Source organism: Lytechinus variegatus, chromosome 14 (assembly GCF_018143015.1).
Source record: "Lytechinus variegatus isolate NC3 chromosome 14, Lvar_3.0, whole genome shotgun sequence".
Lineage (NCBI taxonomy): Eukaryota > Metazoa > Echinodermata > Echinoidea > Temnopleuroida > Toxopneustidae > Lytechinus > Lytechinus variegatus.
The window spans coordinates 23,260,010-23,282,655 of record NC_054753.1 but is presented as its reverse complement, the minus strand read 5'-3'; the positions used below and the strand labels follow the sequence as shown (position 1 = coordinate 23,282,655).

The following is a 22,646-nucleotide window of genomic DNA, read 5'->3' as shown; positions in this document are numbered from 1 at the left end:
AGGAAAATTATGTAATAAATATTGGTGAAGCTTTGAGGAAAATGCATTAAAAATTAAACTAATTATAATCTTTTTATTGTCATTTCATATGAGAGCAGTACGTGTCCATGTTGAGGACCGTTTAAGGACTTAACCCCTTAACCTTGCCATAATGGAAACGTACTATACCATATGGTAACAGGGCTTATCAATGCTTATCAGCCAATCAGAATCAAGGCTGGTAGTTACCATTGGCGGCCGAAGAAAAAAAATTTAGGAGGGGACAAGCAACAAAAAAAAAAAATTTAGGGGTAAACGTAGGAAAATATATTGACAAGCAAAAAAAAAAAAAAAAAAAAAAAAAAAAAGGTTATCAACAACAAATTTAGGGGGGACCGTCCCCCCCCCCTCCTCAAATTTAGGGGGGACACGTCCCCCCCCCCGCTTCCGCCGCCTAGTTACCATAATGGCAAAGTTACAACAGTTGTAAGTCCTTTATGAAACGGGCCCCTAGCTGGTATCATGTATGGTGAATATATATATATATATATATAATATATATATATATATATATATATATATATATATATATATATATATATATATATATATATATACATATATATATATATATATATATATATATATGTGTGTGTGTGTGTGTGCGTGTGTGTATATATATATATATATATCCCGATATATATACGGTATATATTTAGTAGATGTTGAACCAAGGAGCTTTGGTAAAACGAACTAGACAACATTTTACCTGTATGAATATTAACACTTCTTAAAAGGTGGGAGTGTTGAATGAAATTCAACCCGTTTGCGATGTTAAATGGGCGTGTAAAAGGCGTGTCCAAAAGTTATGGGCGTATCCATCTGTGATCACTGATTGGATCGATGACCTCGCGATACCCCCCGGCACGCCCATATACCTCCACACCGTGCAATTATTAAAGCACAGCCGCAGCCGATTTCTACCGCAAAGTCAAGAAACAAACCGTCGATGCATATCGTATTTCATTGAAAATTGCACTTTCAAATGATTCGAAACAAGTCTAACCTTAGCCTAACAATTCCAAGCTAGGATTTGTCGTCTGTTAATTGCTCATCATTTTTGCATCAGGTTGTGAATTCCAATTTTAATTTTCGGGTTTCTTGGCCAGGCCAATTACAGTACAGCGCTGAACACCGTTGCGGATCCCCGTCCGTATACAATACAGCGATCGGTAAGTAAGCATGTCCGACCATGCCGACGGAGAACGGAGTTGATCTGGGGCCCTTTTCATAAAGGACTTGCAACTGTTGTAACTTTGCCATAATGGCAACTACCATGGTAACAGGGCTCAGCAGCCAGTCATAATCAAGGTTTCAATGGTAGTTGCCATCCCGGTTGCCATAATGGCAAAGTAACAACAGTTGCAAGTCGAAGTCCTTTAAATTATGAAACGGGCCCCTGGAATAGCCAGGCCAGGGCATGAGGCTTCCTGTCCTATAGTGTATAGAGTAAAAATCATTTACTAACATATTCTTGCGTCCCATTCATGCGTGTGTACCACAAAAAACTGAAACTTTCGCCCCGAGATTTCTACTTTCCTTCTAAAAGATCTAGCCCTAAATCACGTAGATCTAAATGAGATACAACTTAATTTCCGACATTTCTATGATTGATACCATTTTAAACAAGAATTCATTAAAAAACAAGAAAAATATTATGAAAAGACAGGAAAAAAATTGCCAGTGTGTTTACGTCGTCATCTTGTTTTCTTCGTCTTGCTATAAGACGACAGCATGCATATCGCGATAGGCATTAATCGGCAGGCCTATATCCGGGTGTGGGTGGGGGAAGAGATTGCATACACCCCCACCCCATGGTATCTTTTGCCCCTCTTCCACTTTGGAAAATAGGTTGAAAATAGGTCCTGTTTGGAAATGAAGACTTCCATTTTTCATAATGAGGATATCACTTAAAATGGAACTGATGTTACTGCTTACATGTAGTCATCAATGAGACTGTGTGTGCGTTTGTCTTTAAGAATGACTCTAAAATCTAAATCAAACTTAACTTTGTGAAATACCCCACCCCAGGGGGTGTTTCACAAACATTTAAAGGTCAAGTCCACCCCAGAAAAATGTTGATAGAATAAATAGAGAAAATTCAAACTAGCATAATGCTGAAAATTTCATCAAAATCTGATGTAAAATAAGAAAGTTATGGCATTTTAAAATTTTGCTTAATGTCATGCAAATGAGTCAGTCAGTGATGTCCATCACTCACTATTTATTTTGTTTTTTATTGTTTTAATGATACAATATTTATTTTTTTCACAGATTTGAAAATAAGGACCAAGTTGACTGAACCATATAGTATTAAACAATGCTAATTTCACATGTTTAGGGAGGAATTAATCATTGTTTCACTTGACAATGGGGAGAAAATTAGAATATTTTATATTTCATATAACAAAATACAAAAGAAATAGTGAGTGGATGACGTCAGTCTCCTCATTTGCATACCGACCATGGACCTGTCCACGGAGGATTATTCTATTGTTACTGGGAGTGCTGAGCATTGTCACAGCACCCCCGGTAACAATAGATAATCCTTTGTGGCCAGGTACATGATACTGACCAGGGTGTGCATATACGGTAAATGTTTTGTGAAATTAAGCGAAAATTTGAAATATCATAACTTTCTTATTTTACATCCGATTTTGATGAAATTTTCAGTGTTATGCTTGTTGGATTTTTCTCTTTTTATTCAAATCAACTTTTTGTTGGGGTGGACTTGTCCTGTAGCAACGGCTAAATTTAAGTTGCATGCAGTTTATAACGTCAAAATGTTGGTCAATCATGTGCACAGAACATCCATCAATCAGATCATATGTTACATAACGTGCGTGTGATAAGTACTACTTAAGTCCCACTTATCAATTTGTGAAACACCCCCTGGATTATTACCCTGGTTGTACTTTGACACTTCATTTTGACAGCTTTTTCCTTGAGACTTGTGCCTATTGACATACAATATATAAACAGTAGAGTGGAGGGTTGTACAGAATTCAAAATAACACTGTAACTAGAGTGGAAGCCCTTTTCAGGGATGCCACTTTTCAGACATTTTAAACATATTTTCTGCCATAGAAAACAACTTTTTCATGTAGGAAAGGGTAATTCTAGGTGATTTTCAGACATTAGATTTAGATTTATTCATTTCCAAAATCTGATGGAAATACAGAATATACAATAGCATAAAAAAACATTCAAAAATACATTCAAACACCGAAATACAAAAGGATACACTATAAATACAGCAAATAATAGAAAGTAGTGGGATTAACAATAGGCCTCAAGACCTTTTCAATTCCTATAAGTATAACAAAAAAGAGCTACAAAAACCAAAGGGGAGGGGTGGGGGGATAAGGCAAATTAATATGAGTAATAAAAGAAAATTTCTGAATATTCGTATAAAATTATCAAGACTTTGGCAAGATTTTAATCAATTCTAAGTGATATCCCTGCTTTTCATTTGAATATTTGCAAGGGGTGTGTGGTACTACATGTAATTGCTCAATGCAGTTTGCCATTATGTCATCAGCTAGACAATAGTGGTCGTCATTTCAATCTGTATTTACATTTAGTCTAGAAAGCAGGCTGAAACAAATAGATCAAGAATTTGGATTGCTGATAGCTTATGAAATGCACTCTGACCTAGGTAATGACGATTTGCATCCTGTACAGAAGGCAAGCCAAATGTTTACCACTAATACCAGATGTGATTTTCATTGTGGTTTAGGAGAGATTTTGCCTGGTTACACAACCACATTGTAGAATGTAGTGTCACTCCAAATTGCTCAGTAACCCTTTGAAATGAGGGCCGCATCCTATTGAATTATTCAAAAGATCAATCAATAATAATAACTCTGCTTTTATAAGCAGCGTCTCTATGCACTTAACTCTTAATGTGCCATTCACTCTAATCAGCAAGTGCCACTTTTTTCAAAGTCTATTTTTAAATGTTAAATTTATATCTAAAAAAAAGGAGAATCACTCATGAGACAGTAATGTTAAACCTCTTGACCATAAGCTGAACTGAACAATGGAATCACTCATGCATGCAATGCACTCCTCAAAATGCAATAGGCATAACAATAGCTGTATGACCATTGCACGAAAATTTGTTTGTGGCACTCCAGTGGATGCACAGATATGTATTCATGGCACGTTAATGGTTAATATTACCCAATTCATTGGATTCTAGATTGCCCACATGCAATGTAAATCTGGTGCAAATGTGCACAGTCTACACTCCTTGGGGAGTATTCCATCAAGGTGCAGTCAAGATGCTCTTATTTTCAAGCCAAAGAACATGATGCTATCAGAGGCTCTATTTCGGCCTATAGAGCCAGGGGATTTTGTGCTCTTTATGCACATAGGCCTACACTATTTGATTGATCCAACCCCCCCCCAAAAAAAAAAAGATTGATGCACATTGATTACATCCTGGGATAGCTTTGGAGCTGGTGAAAGGGATTATTCTTCAAGGCTCAAGGCTCTTGACCACTTAAGAAAGTACAGATATTGTAAACAGAATTTTTTTATACAACCTCAGTACCGTATTCAAATTTATGTTTTTTTTATGATTACTCTTTTTTTAGATAAAAGAACAACCATGAACGTCAATGCACAGAGAAAGAAGATAGGAGTGGCCCTGTTTGGCGTAGGGCGTGCTGGAGCCATCCACATCAAATACCTTGCCATCTGTCCTCGCGTCGAGCTAAGGTGGATCGTGGAAGAGGACGTCGAGAAGGTCAAGCCCTACTTAGACCAGCTTTATCTCTACGATACTCCTGTCATTTCTAACAAAGAAGCTGATAAGGTGTGGAATGACGAGAAGTAAGTACATCCTCATGTGATGGATCCAAGATTTGATTGATGGGGGGGGGGAGGTGGAAAGGCCACTCTCCGACTGAAGTCACCCACATTACAGGGGCTGCGGAGGTTTTTTAAAATGGGGGGGGGCTGGCCATGCAAAAAATCACAATAATCAGGGCTCCGTAACACAAAGATTAGCCATCAATCGCTAAATGAACTGACCAATCAACATCAATGTTACACGCGAATTTGGCTGAAAATACTGACCAGGGACCAATCAGAGCGGTTCTTACATATTTGCAGTCCATCAGAAACCATTGTGTTATGGGGCCCAGATGGTAATTTCCATGTTTTTGTTCACAATTTTGAAAAAAGTGGGGGGATGAAGCCACAAAGCACCCCCATTTCTGTGGCCCCTGCATTATGGGTTCGTCTGTCCTTAAACCTTTACCCCACTGCAATAACACAGGAACCTATGTATTTCAGGTTTGCTATCACAACCACTTTCCTCGTTCAAATAGTTAGGGTCTAACTATATTTTTCATACATCATATTGAACAAGTGATCAGAGGAATTGTTCGATATCTTTACAGAGTACATTTGAAGTTATTGATACTATAGTAGCTGTCAATCTGAGTTATTTTGTTGTTAGTGTGACGCAGGATAAATCACGCTAAAGGCAGTAGTTGCGTTTAATCTTTTTATTCGAAAACACCAAGGAAAAACCTGCATCAAAGACACAAAGATAACATATGATTATAAGCATTTACGATAACACAACCATAGCAACATATTTATATCAGGCAGCCATTTACTTATGAAAAGCAAACACCACAAAACAATAAATCAATAGTATAAGGATACCAGTCAAGGTAAGTGTAGTATCAAGGAGATTTCTAAATATTGATAAATGACAACTATATGTTTAATCTATCTATCAATTGATCGGTTCACACATTCCCTTGACAGCATCTTATACTAATGCTCACTTCTCTGAACATCAATATCCCTGTATACTTCAAGTAATTATAAGAAATAATGACTCCTGAATACACAGCAAAGGCAGAGCGAACAATATTATATATGGTCAATATTATACTCTAAACATACTCAAACAATGAGTTCGTGATATAGGAAACTGAACTGTACTATTGTCAAGGATACCACAAAAACATACTTTGAATAGCAGACAAGTAGTCTGTCTTAGTTCATAGGTATAATTCCTACAACAGTTCAATACTAACCACATAAGATGATTAGAAATACCGACCTCAAATCCCGAAAATACGTTAAAATGTAATACATGTACATTTACAAATCCAAAGTCAACACATATATAATAATATTGAATACAACAATAAAAAGACCTGTAGAGAACATGTAGTCAATATTGTGATGCTAAAGAAGCTCCTCAGCAATGCTCAGATATGTAAGATGAAATAATTTGATAATCGGTAGCAGGCAAAAGTATCGAGTACTGACATTTATCTGAAAGCTAGATTATTAAACTCACCCTGGCTATGCAGCCTCCAAGAAGAATTACAATGCATGTATAACGGTAAGATTAAGACCAACTGTCACTCTGGTACGTGTAACTAGAAAAAAAACAAAACACAATATACCCTTAATTGGTGCACTGGAACAGGTATCACATTCTCTGCGCATCAAAATCCAATAAAAACACCATGAAGGTAAGACATTTAGATTACAATAGAAACCCTTTCTTAAATCACTTTAGAAATTTCTTAAGGAATGACTGCTCCTTGTCAAGTAAAATGTTAACAACTAGAACTTTATAAACCTCCATAAAATACTCCACTAGCAAATATGAATGATAAAATACAAAGAAGAGTTGGAGACTGGCCATTTGTGCATGACATATCTAACAACAGTTCCCTATTAACATGGAGGTTTCTACATCCATGCTAGAAACACACTTTCAATGCCTCAATGGACAAACACCGACCTTCACACTCAACACACACTTTACTTGTCCTAAATCCCTCTAGCTCACACACATGCATTCATTGAATATACACAAAGTTAACACAACCCATTGTCTTAGTGCATTGGTTATAAAGAAATTTGATGAAAAGGCATGGCTTACTGTAAACTTTTACAAACTTTTACACATTTAGGAAAATTCTAATTTTGCAATACATCTCATCTATGAAACAACAGGAAACATTTCTACACCACATTATGCGATTATATTAACAATATAGGTAACAGAAATCATGATCTTACCAAAATAAGATGACAAGAAGGAATGACACCCTGTGATGAATTTGACAACATACTGCAGGAGTGATGTGTACAGGCAACTCAACACAGAACCCTGTTTGGGAGTGATCCACTCTTTAGGAGGGGGAGGGGGATTACATTAAAGGGATGGACTGCTCTTGGAGTGTAATCTGCCATGTTACACACTTCCCTGCTTGAGCATTGCTGTCCCAGCAATTAACTAAAAAAACAACAGATTACAGAAAAAAAACAAAACAATAAAAATGTAATTAAAAAACTCATTAGACTTGACCGAACTACGGCTGTTCCTACACTTTGGTCACGTCCATTGACAATATTTGCTTCGTCCAGTGTGGACCGAGGTAAACTGTTAGGATTTGAATGGTAGCCAGCGTTAATCCGGGAAGACCTTCGAGGTCTTTGCTCTGCCGGCTGGTCGACTATGACACTCTCAGCATCTACTTCATCAGCTGAATCTCCTCTCGAGGGGGCTGTAGCCATCTCAGCTTCATTTTCTAACACCAAGTTATGTACTGAAGTAGGGAGGGGAAGATTGCACGACTCTGGGACGGGAGCATCTCTTATCCCTATTTCTTCATCTTGGATGTCCTGAATCCTTTCAAGAGATGGCCCAGATTCATTTATATAGCTTTGACTATCTGAGCTATCCATCGGAGTAGATGTTGATTCTTTTGACCCTCCAGCATTTACCTTAGACTTTGGAAGAGACTTCTGTCGCCTGGATGATCTACTAGAGGGAATTATGACTAACCCGTCACTCGGTATGTCATCTTCGAACTCCTCATGTTCGTGTATGACAGTTTCGTCTGCTGGTTCTCCTGTCTCAACGATTATCTCTGTGTCCTCTGGAGCTCCATCAGCTATGTTCCTACACTCAAGGAGCTCACCTCGATGTACTGTCCGAGAATTTCCCCCATTTACTGGTTCCACTACGTAAGTATGACCACCAGTGATAAGGTGTTTCACGACCTTATGTGGCTCTGCATCCCACACATCCTGGATTTTGTTACGACCAAGTACTCTACGATTTCTTAAGAAAACTGTTGCTCCCATAGGTAGATCAACATCGCTTGCCTTGGCATTTCTCAATTCCCTTCTTCGTAATGCCTCCTTCTCTGTTTTCTCAGAAGCCATTTGGAAAGCTTGACTGAGTCGCTCGTGATGTTCTGCAATCCATTCTTCAACTTCTGTATTTTCGGTTTGAGAAGACGACACAAGCCCTAAGACATGATCCATGGGTAGGACTGGGTCCCTGCCAAAGAACAGATAGTGAGGAGAATACCCTGTAGAAGAGTGTGGAGTGCAGTTGTATGCATAGACCAGTTCTGGGAGATGTTCCGGCCATTTTCGCTTCATTTTAGGGGAAAGAGTCCGCAACCTGTCATGAAGAGTACGGTTAAACCGCTCGCATTGCCCGTTTCCTTCCGGGTGGTATGGGGTTGTGTGGCTCTTCGTTATCCCATACATCTTGCAGAGCTCTTGTATCAGTTTACTCTCAAAGTTGCGGCCTTGATCGCTGTGAATTCTCAGCGGAACCCCAAACCTAACGAACCAATCGCGTACAAGGACACGGGCTACAGTTGAAGCTTTCTGGTCACGTGTAGAGATGGCCTGGGTGAATTTGGTGAAAACGTCAGTCAACACCAAGACGTTTTCCAACCCGTTGCTGCTTCGTTCCAGGACAGTAAAGTCAATTGCCAGTACTTCCAACGGTTTTGATGCAATAAGCGAACCCATGGTGGGATGAAGTCGCTTCCCTGCTTTGGCCAAAGTACAGCGTTCACACCTTTGACAAAAGTCTGCTACGTCCTTCGCCATCCCGGGCCAGTAACATCTCCTCTGGGTTAAAGCGAGTGTCTTCTCTGCTGCTTGGTGGCCTACATCGTCATGCATTGCCTTCAACACTTGGGCTATTAGGCACCTGGGTAATAACAACTGCCTAAGATCATCATTGGCATGTTGCACATTTCTGTAAAGGACACCATCCTGTTCGCTTACTTTGTCCCAGCATTTCAGTAATTTACGCACTGCCTTGGGCTCTTTCATTCCCTGTCGACGAGTTGGACGATGTCCTTGTCTCCATAAGACACAAAATCTGCCTACATCCTCATCTGACATCTGAAGCTGTTGTAAATCAACTTTTGAAAGGGAAGGGAGGGTGGATGTTGATCTAGGCTGGACATTCGTTGACCTTGTGCGGATTTCATTAAGCAAAGCCTCAGTAACACCATCATAAATTCCTTGACGAACTTCAGGAGGTAGTGGGGTAGGACTCACACCCTCGGTGTACCGTTGCAATGGGTGAACAGTAACAACTGCTTCCTCCAGTCTCGCCGTGGTGGGCTCATGACCATGATCTTTCTTCCTACTCAGGGCATCTGCGTTGCCATTCGATTTTCCTGTTCTGTACTTGATTTTGAATCTGAAATGAGCAAGCTCTGATGCCCATCTTGACTCTGTCGCCCCCAGCTTGGCGGATGTCATCAAGTAACTGAGGGGATTATTGTCTGTGTAGACTATGAACTCCGCACCAACCAACAAATCCCTGAACTTTTCTGTGATCGCCCATTTAAGAGCAAGTAGCTCCAATTTCATGCTTGAGTAATTGTCCATCTTTCTTTCGTTCGGCTTTAAGCTCCGGCTTGCATATGCCACAACAATATTCCTGCCCTCTTGCTGCTGGGAAAGGACAGCTCCCAGACCCAGGTAACTAGCATCGGTTTCCAGAGTGAAAGGGAGCTTGAAGTCGGGGTATCCAAGGAGAGGGGGTGAGGTCAGTGCCCCCTTGAGGGCAAGGAAAGCATCTTCACAATCTTGGTTCCAGTGTGGCTGAATGTCTCTTGGTCGACCATGTCTTGCTTTTTTTCTTGAGCTTCCTTTTTGGTCGTCAGGCAGCTTCAGGATGTTGTGAAGGGGGGCGGCCACTCGAGCATATCCTTGCACAAACCTTCTATAGTACCCCGAAAGCCCAAGGAAACCACGAAGTTCTCTCTCCGTCTCTGGCCTTGGCCATTCTTGTACAGCCCTTATCTTTTCCGGGTTTGGTGTTGTCCCTTCACTTGTTACCACATGTCCTAAGTAGTTTACCTTTCTCCGGAATAGTTGGCACTTCTCAGGTTTCACCTTCAGGTTCAGTGTGGTTAGACGTGAAAGAACAGTCTCAAGCCTCTGTAGGGTCTCCTCGAAAGTAGAACCAAATATCAAGATATCATCAAGATACACAAGAAGGGACTGAAAGTTGAGATCTCCAAACGCCTTATCCATAACACGCATGAAGGTTGCAGGCGCGTTACAAAGTCCAAATGGCATCCTTGTATACTCGTAGAGCCCTCCAGTTCCGGTTCTAAATGCCGTCTTCTCAATATCCTCCGGAGCCATTGGCAGCTGGTTAAAGCCATGCGCTAAATCTAAAGAACAGAAGTATTCAGCACCCTTTAGAGTTTGGAGGGCTTCCTCAATTCTCGGGAGAGGATAAGCATCTTTATGTGTTTTGGCATTCAATGATCTGTAGTCCACACAGATTCTCAGCTTCCCATCCTTTTTCCTTACTAGGACGATGGGGGATGCATATGGACTGGAAGATTCCCGAATGATTCCCCTCTCTAATGACTTTTTGAGGTAATCGCGAACTTCGTCCCAATGATGTGGAGGAATCCTCCGGTAGGGTATCTTTACTGGTCTGTCGTCTTCGGTCACAATCTTGTGGCTAACTAAGTCACAATAGCCAATATCATCTTCATCTTTACTGAAAGTTGCCTTGTACTTAGAAAGGACCGAGTAGAGTTGCTTTTGTTGGACTTGGTTGAGATCGCCAACATCCACCTTAGATACTAGATCTGTTATGTCATCCTCCTCTACGTTATCCTCAATAATGGCAGCAGACTTTAGCACAGCGACCGGCATTCTTGGTTGGAGGTACACATCTTTGTCACTGAAATTGGCAATCTGGATTGGTACTCTCCCCTTTTCATTGACAGTGACCAAGGCTGCTCCCAGTGCTACACCTCTAGGAAGCTCTGCTACATGAGAAACGTGCCGTTCCAGTAACACACTTCGATGTTGCTCCTGCAAGGAAGAGGAACATGACCCTTCAATAACCTTTATTGTTCTCGCAGGGACAAGCAGAGCATGATTCCCAGCTACTCTCACTGTTCCAAGGCTAGTGTTTGGCTTATACACCTGAACTGCACGGAGTAGAATGTCCTGCCCATCTTCGCGTCCAGCAAGTATATGGGAGAAGTTATCTCCATAGATATCCTGCAGTTGTGCTCTAACATCACGCATTATATTTGATCCAAGCACTACTGGGAGTTCTATTTTCCTTCTTTCTACTGGGGTATTAACAGGGTTCTTCACAACTAAGAACCCCATTTGATGAAATGTATGATCCCAGGCACTCAGTTTAAGCTCAACGTACCCGAGGTAGGGGATGTCTGTGCCTTGTGATGCGGAAACCTGTATGAACTCCGACACATCTGTCAGCTCCCAGCCAAGAGCTAAATTCTCTTTGTAGAATTCCTCTGTTATTGTTGAAACCTCAGCACCTGTGTCAATCAGGCATCCCACTCTTGTATCACCAAGCTCGAGCCTCACTTCTGGGCAGTTCCCCACAGCACGCTTAATTATAGAGCCTACCTCTGCTCTCGCCTCGCCCACCACCCGGCTCTCAGTGGAAGGCCCAGCTAGTTTAAAGGTGTTTGTTTTGAGGATGGTCCATTTGCTGCAGCTCCTGCTGTCGGCTGGGGAGGGTGTGTCTGTGTAGGAGGTACAACTCTGGGTGGTAAGGGACAATTACGCCTGAAATGACCCGTCTCATTGCAATTCCAGCAGGCCATATCTCTTTGGGGGCGTCCTCTTGGCTTTGATTGAAGATACGACAGCAAAGACTGGATTTGGGCCTGCTGAGTTGCGATTTGCTCCTCTTGTTTTTTTATGATTTTCCCAAAATCCTTCTCAACTGTGTTCTCCCTTACGACTGTTTCCTTCTTGCTCTTCAACCGATCCCTGCCAAGAATTCTGATGAGGTGATCTCTTGTGTCAAAGAATGACAACTGAGGTTTATCGGCAATCAATCTTCGAAGTTCCATCTGAACGGCCTCTTCTCTCATAGCCTCTGCAAGACGATCCTTTAGCTGGTTCTCCCTTGAGTCCCTCAGGGAAGGGTCCAAAGCGATGATCCGATCAAACAGCCTTACAAGTTCAAGGGAAAGGGATATGATATCCTCTCCTTCCGATTGTCTATAACTGTAGAACTTCTGCCGAAGCTGCGGCAAGTTTGTGCTGTCACTGAAAACCCTTAAGAGCACTGCAAAGATCTTCTGTGGACATCCCTTTGTCTCAACCCCTCTTCCCAGGATCTCACGACGGGCATTTCCTGATAAATGTTCTAATAAGAAAGCTGCTTGTTCTTTACCCTGTAGGCCCTTGGATGCCATGACCATCTCAGCATCCTCAATCCAATCCTCTGCTGACAAATCTCCCGGCTTCTCAGGTCGCCCGCTAAATCTCTCTAGCTTCCGCCCAGCGGTGATGTAGACAGCTCTTGGCAAGGTGTGGTCTGAAGGTGGCAGAGGGCTGGAGGACAATTCTGACACATTGTCTTCTTCTCCATTTTCTCCCATGCCTTCACGCAGTTTTAACAACTCTTCTTTAACAGCGTTTGCTTCTGCATTTGCTTTGTCAGTCTCCTGTGCCTTCAGTTCCATAGCATGCTTCATGGTTTCCACAAGGCTCTCCAATTCTGACAAACGCTCTTCCATTTTTGTAGCCATGGTTAAAGGAGACAATACTAGAAGGAATAATAAAATACAGCTCAATATTTGGTTAATGACTTAAGCAACATATGACAGAAATATTAAAAACACGTTATTCATCTGGTTGCGAAAATACAATCTTGATAAAATACTTCCTGAACTGATCTATCTCATATGTATTCATTAGCAATCAAACAATCCTGACAAGTTAGAGTTTTAATTCTCTGTCAAACAATAGTTCTTCGTCACCATTGAGCAAGGTATCACTTGATCTATAATCCAGGATAGTATGCGATGGCAGTCACTGAAGAATAAAAGGTGATCTTGCACGACAGGCCGTGATATTGGGAGAATTAAAGTCAGTTCTTTCAAGGCCTTATCAGCTCCCAACAGTCATCAGGTTACTCTAGAAGTTACAGGACAGACTCTGTCTTGGGTACAGGCTGTGTCTCCGTTGTTCTTAGTAGCCAGGGTTTGGTGTCTGAGTTGATAGAATAATCCTGCTGACAACGCCAGATGTGACGCAGGATAAATCACGCTAAAGGCAGTAGTTGCGTTTAATCTTTTTTATTCGAAAACACCAAGGAAAAACCTGCATCAAAGACACAAAGATAACATATGATTATAAGCATTTACGATAACACAACCATAGCAACATATTTATATCAGGCAGCCATTTACTTATGAAAAGCAAACACCACAAAACAATAAATCAATAGTATAAGGATACCAGTCAAGGTAAGTGTAGTATCAAGGAGATTTCTAAATATTGATAAATGACAACTATATGTTTAATCTATCTATCAATTGATCGGTTCACACATTCCCTTGACAGCATCTTATACTAATGCTCACTTCTCTGAACATCAATATCCCTGTATACTTCAAGTAATTATAAGAAATAATGACTCCTGAATACACAGCAAAGGCAGAGCGAACAATATTATATATGGTCAATATTATACTCTAAACATACTCAAACAATGAGTTCGTGATATAGGAAACTGAACTGTACTATTGTCAAGGATACCACAAAAACATACTTTGAATAGCAGACAAGTAGTCTGTCTTAGTTCATAGGTATAATTCCTACAACAGTTCAATACTAACCACATAAGATGATTAGAAATACCGACCTCAAATCCCGAAAATACGTTAAAATGTAATACATGTACATTTACAAATCCAAAGTCAACACATATATAATAATATTGAATACAACAATAAAAAGACCTGTAGAGAACATGTAGTCAATATTGTGATGCTAAAGAAGCTCCTCAGCAATGCTCAGATATGTAAGATGAAATAATTTGATAATCGGTAGCAGGCAAAAGTATCGAGTACTGACATTTATCTGAAAGCTAGATTATTAAACTCACCCTGGCTATGCAGCCTCCAAGAAGAATTACAATGCATGTATAACGGTAAGATTAAGACCAACTGTCACTCTGGTACGTGTAACTAGAAAAAAAACAAAACACAATATACCCTTAATTGGTGCACTGGAACAGGTATCACATTCTCTGCGCATCAAAATCCAATAAAAACACCATGAAGGTAAGACATTTAGATTACAATAGAAACCCTTTCTTAAATCACTTTAGAAATTTCTTAAGGAATGACTGCTCCTTGTCAAGTAAAATGTTAACAACTAGAACTTTATAAACCTCCATAAAATACTCCACTAGCAAATATGAAATGATAAAATACAAAGAAGAGTTGGAGACTGGCCATTTGTGCATGACATATCTAACAACAGTTCCCTATTAACATGGAGGTTTCTACATCCATGCTAGAAACACACTTTCAATGCCTCAATGGACAAACACCGACCTTCACACTCAACACACACTTTACTTGTCCTAAATCCCTCTAGCTCACACACATGCATTCATTGAATATACACAAAGTTAACACAACCCATTGTCTTAGTGCATTGGTTATAAAGAAATTTGATGAAAAGGCATGGCTTACTGTAAACTTTTACAAACTTTTACACATTTAGGAAATTCTAATTTTGCAATACATCTCATCTATGAAACAACAGGAAACATTTCTACACCACATTATGCGATTATATTAACAATATAGGTAACAGAAATCATGATCTTACCAAAATAAGATGACAAGAAGGAATGACACCCTGTGATGAATTTGACAACATACTGCAGGAGTGATGTGTACAGGCAACTCAACACAGAACCCTGTTTGGGAGTGATCCACTCTTTAGGAGGGGGAGGGGGATTACATTAAAGGGATGGACTGCTCTTGGAGTGTAATCTGCCATGTTACATTAGGGAGCAGTGGTTATTTATTTTCAAATGCAAAAAAACTTTGATTGCTCTGTCTGATAATGAAAATAATAAGTGTTGATCATTCAAATGTCTATTCTCTTTCCCCTCTTCTATCTTTTCCCCTTTTTTTCCTTTCTCTCCTAGGACTGAAGCGATTGTAGTTTGTGTACCAACTTTACTTCATGAATCTATCATTCTGAAAGGACTTGATAAGGGTAAGTTATTATCTATTTCATTCATTCACTTAGTCACTTCCTAATTAATTGATTGATTCATTCATTCATTCATTGATCCATCCATCATTCTATTTCATTTGAAATTCTCATTAAGAAATATTTAACATACAATAATTCAAGCAAGAATATTGCTTAAAAAATCAACAAAATTTCACTGAACCAAAAGTCATTAAATTTCAAACTTTTGATTATTTTTGTGAAACAGTTATTTGCACTACACAGATGATATGCAAATGAGATATCAGTTTTTCTCTTTAAGAAAATATTGTTGTATGCAAATAATGCAATGGAATATTTCAATTTGTATTTGTCTGTTTGATGATAGCGAAGGCCGTATTTGTGGAGAAACCAATTGCTGTCAAGTTAGCTGACACCAGGGAATGCTACCTCAAGGCTGCTAGGGTGGGCAAGCCTCTCTTATGTGCTTTTAACAGGTAACGACTGCCTCTTCTGACAGCTTAAAGGGACACTTTAGGCTGAAAATATTATTTGAACAGATAAAGTAAAATCAGGCAAACGAAACACTGAAAATTTCCCCCAAATCAGATAAGGAATAAAAGAGTTCTGACTTTTAAACTTTGGTGAAACAGTATGCATGTCTTCATGCATTGTGCAGTGAGCAAGCCAATGATGTCATATCCCACTTATTCACACATGTATGAAATTGGATATAATTATTTTTATGTAATAATGTGATAAAAGTGGAAAGTAGGGTTATGTCATCATCAGCCAGCCAACCCAATATACAGTGCGTCCCAGAAAAAAAGGAAACAAGGATTCCCATGTCTTTTTCTTCAAAGGCAAATGAATATTGATATTTCATTTACATAATCCTATAATTCAAAGCTTCATTTTGATACCTGATATGAAACAAACACTTCACGCATTAATGAGCAAGACGAGTTTGAAATTTTAATGTCAAAACCAGATTGCGCAGAAAATTAGACAAGATAGGTTCGTGATACGGCGATCGTGCTTATTCCACGGTTGGCTCATTTGCATTTCTTTTGTATTCTTTGTTAAGTTTCTCTCACTGATCCCTGAAATGAGAGTTGATTCACATTCTAAGGTTCGTTTCTGCGCAAATCGTTTCTGATAGGTCTCTATTTGTTTGTAATCCATCTTGAACAATTTGCTAAGCTGTTGGTTTCAAATTAGAGATGAGATTCCACTCTTGCCATGAGTATCAAATTCAAAGTAAAAACGTATTTGATAATTGTGAAATCTATCTCTGAAAACGGGTTTCCTATTTTGTGGGATGCACTGTATATTCACAATGGTAAGCATTTAACTGTATGTACATGTATGTAGATATTGTACAACGCCTACTTAGCTTGTTTTACGCGAGCAAATGGGAGACTGAATGTCAAACATTCGTACCGTTGCACACACGACGTACAGTACCATCCAAAATGTACCGTTGAACAGCTTTAGGAGGTGACGTCACAGTTAGATTTTATTAATGTGCTCAGTAAAATGAAGGTGCAATACGCGTATAGCCTGCTGGCTAAATGCGCAATGCTGCCCAAGGTCATGTGCGCTTGTGGGATTTTGCTTTTTGCTTTCAATATTTTTGCTCCCTTTCATAGATGACTGCAGGGAAAGCTCTTATCTTTCATATTTTCGCTAGATTCCGAGGCGTTGTACAACACAAATAGCGAATAATCATATTCGTGCAATGGTGAAAGATTTCGCAATTGGTGAAAGAAAGAAACACTATTTAACTCGGCTAACATCTTATTGAGTAGAGCATCTTTCTTTCACCTCATGCAAAATCTTTTACCATCGCACTCATGCCTATTCACTATTTGTATATTATCAAATATTTTCTCAAAATTGAAGTATAGACCTTATTCATGTAATGTGTTAATCTCATTGGACCCTTCCTCAGAAGATACAGGAATTTGAGTAAAGAAAGCTCTCAGTGATACACCAACTGCACATCACCATCTTATACAAGGCAATGTTTGCCTCCAAGATGGTGTCGCGATGATGTCAATTAATAACGTCTGTGGCCGTCAGAAGCTGATGTTAATCACAAATGGAACAATTTTCCTGGTTATTTCATTTCCATTTCAGGCGGTTTGATCCATCTATCCGTAAGCTGAGACAGAGGGTACAGAATGGGGAGATAGGACAGGTCAGGTGTATAAAGACGACGGCCAGGGATGCCCCTTTTCCTCCTATAGAATACCTTAAAATATCAGGTGAGGTTAAAAGGGCTAATTGATTGCGAGTAGAGACCTGCGGGTCACAGTTCTGTGTGCACGCCCTTCTAGGCGACCCAGATTGGCTGGCTCCTCCAAAAATGCGCCTTTGAATGTCTTTGACAGATACATGGGGCTATACAAATGCTGTGCATCATCATCATCAAGAGGGGAATTGGTGACGGTTTGAAAAAATTCTTTAAAGAATAAGAAAAAGTTATTAAATTAATTCCTGATTGGTGATTGGTTAATTTTTGATTGGTGATGTAATATTCGAGCAGCTTCACCTTATATCGTGGAGCAGTAAAAATATATTAAAAAGGGTTAGGGTTAGCGCATATCACTGCCAAATGTGTCCCTATGCGCTTTTGATGGAGACAGAAAAGGCAAAGAAAAGATGAGGAATTTGCTGGAAATTGTGGCACTAACTCATTTAAAAGTCTTTTTGAATAAATATGTCTTCAAAGTGGATTTAAACTTGGGTGGAGAAGAGTTCTTTACATGTGATGGGGTGGTATTCCAAAGTGAAGGGGCAGCATGGGCAAAGGATCGTTCTCCATAAAACTTGGTGTGAACACTAGGACATTTTAAAAGATCCTTCTGAGCTGATCGAAGATTACGAGATGGCACATACTTCACTAAACAATCAATAAGATATTTTGGATGTGCCGAGGCCTTTAGCCTTTGGTACATTAAAAAATTCAATCTTTTTATCATAGGTGGATTCTACCATGACTGCGCTGTTCACGACATCGACCTTGTTCTCTGGATACTTGGTGAGAAACCAACCAGCATCTTTGCTCAGGGCCACGCCTTCAACGACCAAATCAAAGCCATGAACGATGTCGACCAGGCTGCCATCGTCCTCAAGTTTCCGAGTGGTATAATCGCGACTATCGACCTCAACCGTGATGCTGTGTATGGTTACGACCAGCGAATAGAGGCAAGTCTCGAGTCGAGTAACTCAAGGGAGGAAAACCTGGGCCGTGTCTTATAAAGAATTGCCTTCGATCCAATCAACCACAACTATGGAAAACAAGTAACACCCACATCTGAAATGCATGTTTGTTTTTTTTTCAAATTGTTTTCTAGAAAGTATCTTTTGTCTGAACAATTATGAAATGCATTTTTTCATCAACTTGTTTTCTAGAACTTATGCCTATTCATGCATTTGTCTGGACAATTCGGAGTGCTCATCTTTGTTTACAAAAGACATTGGGCATATTTCCTGTTGGAAAACTTATGATGATGATGGATATCCATATAGTTGAGATTGATTTGATCAATCACGACTCCCAGTCTTTGTAAGAGAGGACCCAGTTCGAAGTTGGTCCATGTCACAAAAGACCTCGGTTATCCATTTGATATTTTTAAATTGTGGAGAAATGTGTTTGTGCACTCAGAAAGCAACAAAAGTACCTCATGAATTGCTTTTGATTTCCTTTTGAATGAGGATTATCTCTGTCTGGACATCATGGGATGTACCATGGGTGAACAATAGACCATGGCCCGTATTCTGAAGTCGGTTTAACTTAAACTCAGGTTTAAAGTTGTAGTTTAAGTATGGAAAGCCAGTTGTTACATAAATCTATAAGAGGAGAGGTTCAATGTATCAGCTCATTTGACTCCCAAAACATTATAAACTGCCTGGAAAGGATAAGTATGACAGTTGTCTGTACCATTAAAGAATTAGTAAAGAGCACAGTAAACATGAGAAGTTTCACTGTAAACAAAATTTTGAAATGTTTGGCTTCCCATAATTTTAACACAGAGTTAGAACATGGTCTAAGTTAAACCTGACTTCAGAATACAGGCCTAAGTGTATTGCATCCAATCTATTCATGTGCTTTTCATAATCAGTGGGTCATTTTAAATTCAGTGTTGACCTTTGGTGTTGGTGTTAGGTTAGTTTTTACCCTAGTATAAACATCAAACGAATATGATTTTGAAGTCACTATGTGTTGAGCTGTAAATTTGTGATCTGGATCATTTGCTTAAACTCGGCATAGGTTTTTGAGGAAGCGCAATTCAAATTATGCTTCCAACACTGGACTTGAAATCCCCCATTGAGATTCGGTATCCACAATCCAATCTGCATAAATATTAGGCAATCCACAAAGAGTTTCATATCTGTGCATTTTGGATTTTGGTGCAAATGGCCTGTGTTTTCATGTGGTCAGATTGATATCCGAACTGGCCAGTCGGATCTCATTTTCTCATCTATAGCCCGATTTCACAAAGGTAGTTTCAATTGCACCATATTACAAAACCATTAATCAAACTTTTGCGCTTTATTCAAGCACAAATCTAGTGCCCTTTGCCAAAAGCATGTACCGTTTTAGTTCTACACTCTGTTTATGACACAAAAATTGATTACTTGATATCCATCTATTTTGTACTTTTTAGGTTTTAGGATCCAAAGGTATGTTGCAATCACAGAACAGAATAGAGGCACCTCTCACAAAGCACAATGAACAGGGAGAACTTCTAGATCCGATCTTCCCATCATTCCCTGAGCGCTACAGCCAGTCGTACTGCGATGAGATGGACCACTTCCTTGATGCTGTAGAAGGTAGGTATTTATTTCCCATCATTCCCTGAGCGCTATATCCAGTTGTACAGCGATGAGATGGCATAACTTCCTTGATGCTGTAGAAGGTGGGTATTTGTTTCCCATCATTCCCTGAGTGCTACAGCCAGTCGTACTGTGATGAGATGGACCACTTCCTTGATGCTGTAGAAGGTAGGTATTTATTTCCCATCATTCCCTGAGCGCTATAGCCAGTCGTAGTGCGATGAGATGGACCACTTCCTTGATGCTGTAGAAGGTAGGTATTTATTTCCCATCATTCCCTGAGCGCTATATCCAGTTGTACTGCGATGAGATGGACCGCTTCCTTGATGCTGTAGAAGGTAGGTATTTATTTCCCATCATTCCCTGTGCGCTACAGCCAGTGGTACTGCGATGAGATGGACCACTTCCTTGATGCTGTAGAAGGTAGGTATTTATTTCCCATCATTAGCTTAGAGCTACAACCAGTGATACTGTCCAATGCTGATGCATGCTTTTGTTAAAGATGTTAATGTTCTTGTGCCAAATGGATGCCTGTTGCCAAGATCGAAGAAACTATTATATCAATGAGTCCACCAAGTCAAGTGAAGTGGGTAATATTAATGAGGACGATTATAATAATAATACAAGTGTAGATTTGTAGGGTGCACACACAATCCGAAGACGCTCATGGCGCCGGCTCACGTCAGTTCTCTTGTATATATGTAAACAAGCTTCAAGAATGAACTTTCTCATCAAATTTTTGTTATTATTGCAGGAAAGATCGAGAAGTTGGATGTGTCAATGGAGGATACATTGAGTACATCGTGGATTGCTGACCTATGCGAGCAATCCATGCATCAGGGTAAGATGATTCCTTTTACCAAGCCCACCTTCTAAAGTTCTACCACCGTGAGTGTGCGGGAAGATCTGATAAATTCTCTACCAATGATGGGGGAATGCTCACGAGATGATCCCTGTAACCAAGCCAGCGTTCTAAAGATCTACCTCCATGTGGGTAGGAAGATCCGATCAATGCTCCACCGATGATGAATGATTTCAAGATGACCCCTTTCACCAAGCCCGCATTCCAAAGATTTCCTGTATGGATATGCTCTGCTAATGATGATTGTTCCAAGGGTCATGTAGAATATACCGCATTGGTGCCAAGATATCCAGGGACTGGTAACACAAAGCTTGGCAATGATCGTTGAACATTTTTCTACGGTTGATTGCATTAACCACAATGTACAATCAATCATAAAAAATAAGCCTACAATCAATTGTGTGACGGGACCCAGATTGGGGAATTTGGGAATAGAAGGACAACAGGATACCTGTAAGGAGGGGGGAGGGGGCATTCGCTCACCTGTGATCTTGCAAATTGTGAAAAAGGATTAAAAAAAAGAAAAAGAGGGAAAATAAGAATAAAGAATAATTTATATTGAATTGTCAGTTGCCTTGAGCATTCTTGGGAGTCATGTGCGCATTAGAAATTTGGTCATAATTATTATCAAGAAGGAAGACTTTTAAAAGAGAGAGAGCTCTTGGCCATGCCCCCCCCCCCCTCCCATCAAAAAAATCTGATGCTGCCCCCGGTACAGTATGCAACCTCATAAAAAATACTTAAGTAAGCCACCATGTCATGAGTCTTTTCCCGCAGGAATCCTTCAAGTAACCTTTCATTACAAATCATCACAGTCACCATAGACAAAACAATGGGGACTGCAGGAAAGCTGCGATGAAAGAAAAAAAAAAGCCTAGCATCCTCATAGCCGGATTCCTGGCTGGTATGAGACATGACACAGATTTTTGATGTTGTTTTGAAGTTACCAAACTTTGCCATCGGTCACTTTAATAACTTGCCATCCAAAGATCAACAATCATTGGGAACCATACTCATAGGCCCGTACTCTGAAGTCGGGTTTAACTTGGACCATGGTCCAACTCTGCTAAAATGATGGGAGCCAAAAACTCACATATTCTGTTTACATTGTATATTTTGATGTGTTTACTTTTTTGTTTCCATTTGCTTTGATAATTAGGAAATACGTGAGTTATCGTCCTCAAAAGTTAGGAATAATATGAGTGTCATGTAAGTTAATAAATTGAACGCGTACTCATAGAGATCTGTGAACCGATTGGCTCTCCATAGTTTAACCACAACTTTAAACCAGGGTTTGATTCAAAGCGGAGTTCACAATACGGGCAAAAAGGACAATCAGCATCAAGGATTCTGAATTATGATAATAGGGAGTTTTGGGGCAACTGCAATGAGGACGGTTTCAAGAACTCATCAAATGTATTGAAAATGCCCGTCAAATGACAAAGAACAGCTGGGAGGGCTTCGTCGAAAATTGCAGTGTACTGGAACAGCAGTTTCGTCCCAAGTTTCAGAGATGATGAAAAAAATGCAAATATGTCGTTTGTCCAATGTCCAGGACGAAACTGCTGTTTTGATTCACCAATTTTCGACAAAGACC

At 39.8% G+C, this 22,646-nt stretch overlaps 1 protein-coding gene across 2 annotated transcripts; it reads left to right on the top strand.

The window, feature by feature from the left end:
- Positions 1-729: 729 nt before the first annotated feature.
- LOC121427261 (uncharacterized oxidoreductase YrbE-like) lies at positions 730-21,417 on the top strand. 2 transcript variants are annotated; one of them, XR_005971682.1, is made up of 9 exons: positions 730-1,211; positions 4,641-4,878; positions 15,314-15,384; positions 15,731-15,839; positions 17,485-17,612; positions 18,332-18,555; positions 20,019-20,156; positions 20,328-20,440; positions 20,942-21,000. XR_005971682.1 is itself a non-coding variant. In XM_041623596.1 (8 exons), exons 2-8 carry the CDS (start codon positions 4,655-4,657, stop codon positions 21,061-21,063), a joined length of 1,044 nt encoding a protein of 347 aa, XP_041479530.1. In that variant the 5' UTR covers positions 734-1,211; positions 4,641-4,654; the 3' UTR covers positions 21,064-21,417. The 2 variants fall into 2 exon arrangements, 1 of the variants encoding a protein (XP_041479530.1); XM_041623596.1 differs by lacking the exon at positions 20,328-20,440 and having other exon boundaries at positions 734-1,211; positions 20,019-20,184; positions 20,942-21,417.
- Positions 21,418-22,646: the final 1,229 nt, after the last annotated feature.

Coding starts and splice junctions, on each gene's coding strand:
- LOC121427261 (XM_041623596.1), top strand. CDS start 4,655: ATGAACGTCAATGCACAGAGAAAGAAGATAGGAGTGGCCCTGTTTGGC. Junction 18,556..20,018: donor GTTACGACCAGCGAATAGAG/GCAAGTCTCGAG, acceptor TGTACTTTTTAG/GTTTTAGGATCCAAAGGTAT. Junction 20,185..20,941: donor CTTCCTTGATGCTGTAGAAG/GTAGGTATTTAT, acceptor TTATTATTGCAG/GAAAGATCGAGAAGTTGGAT.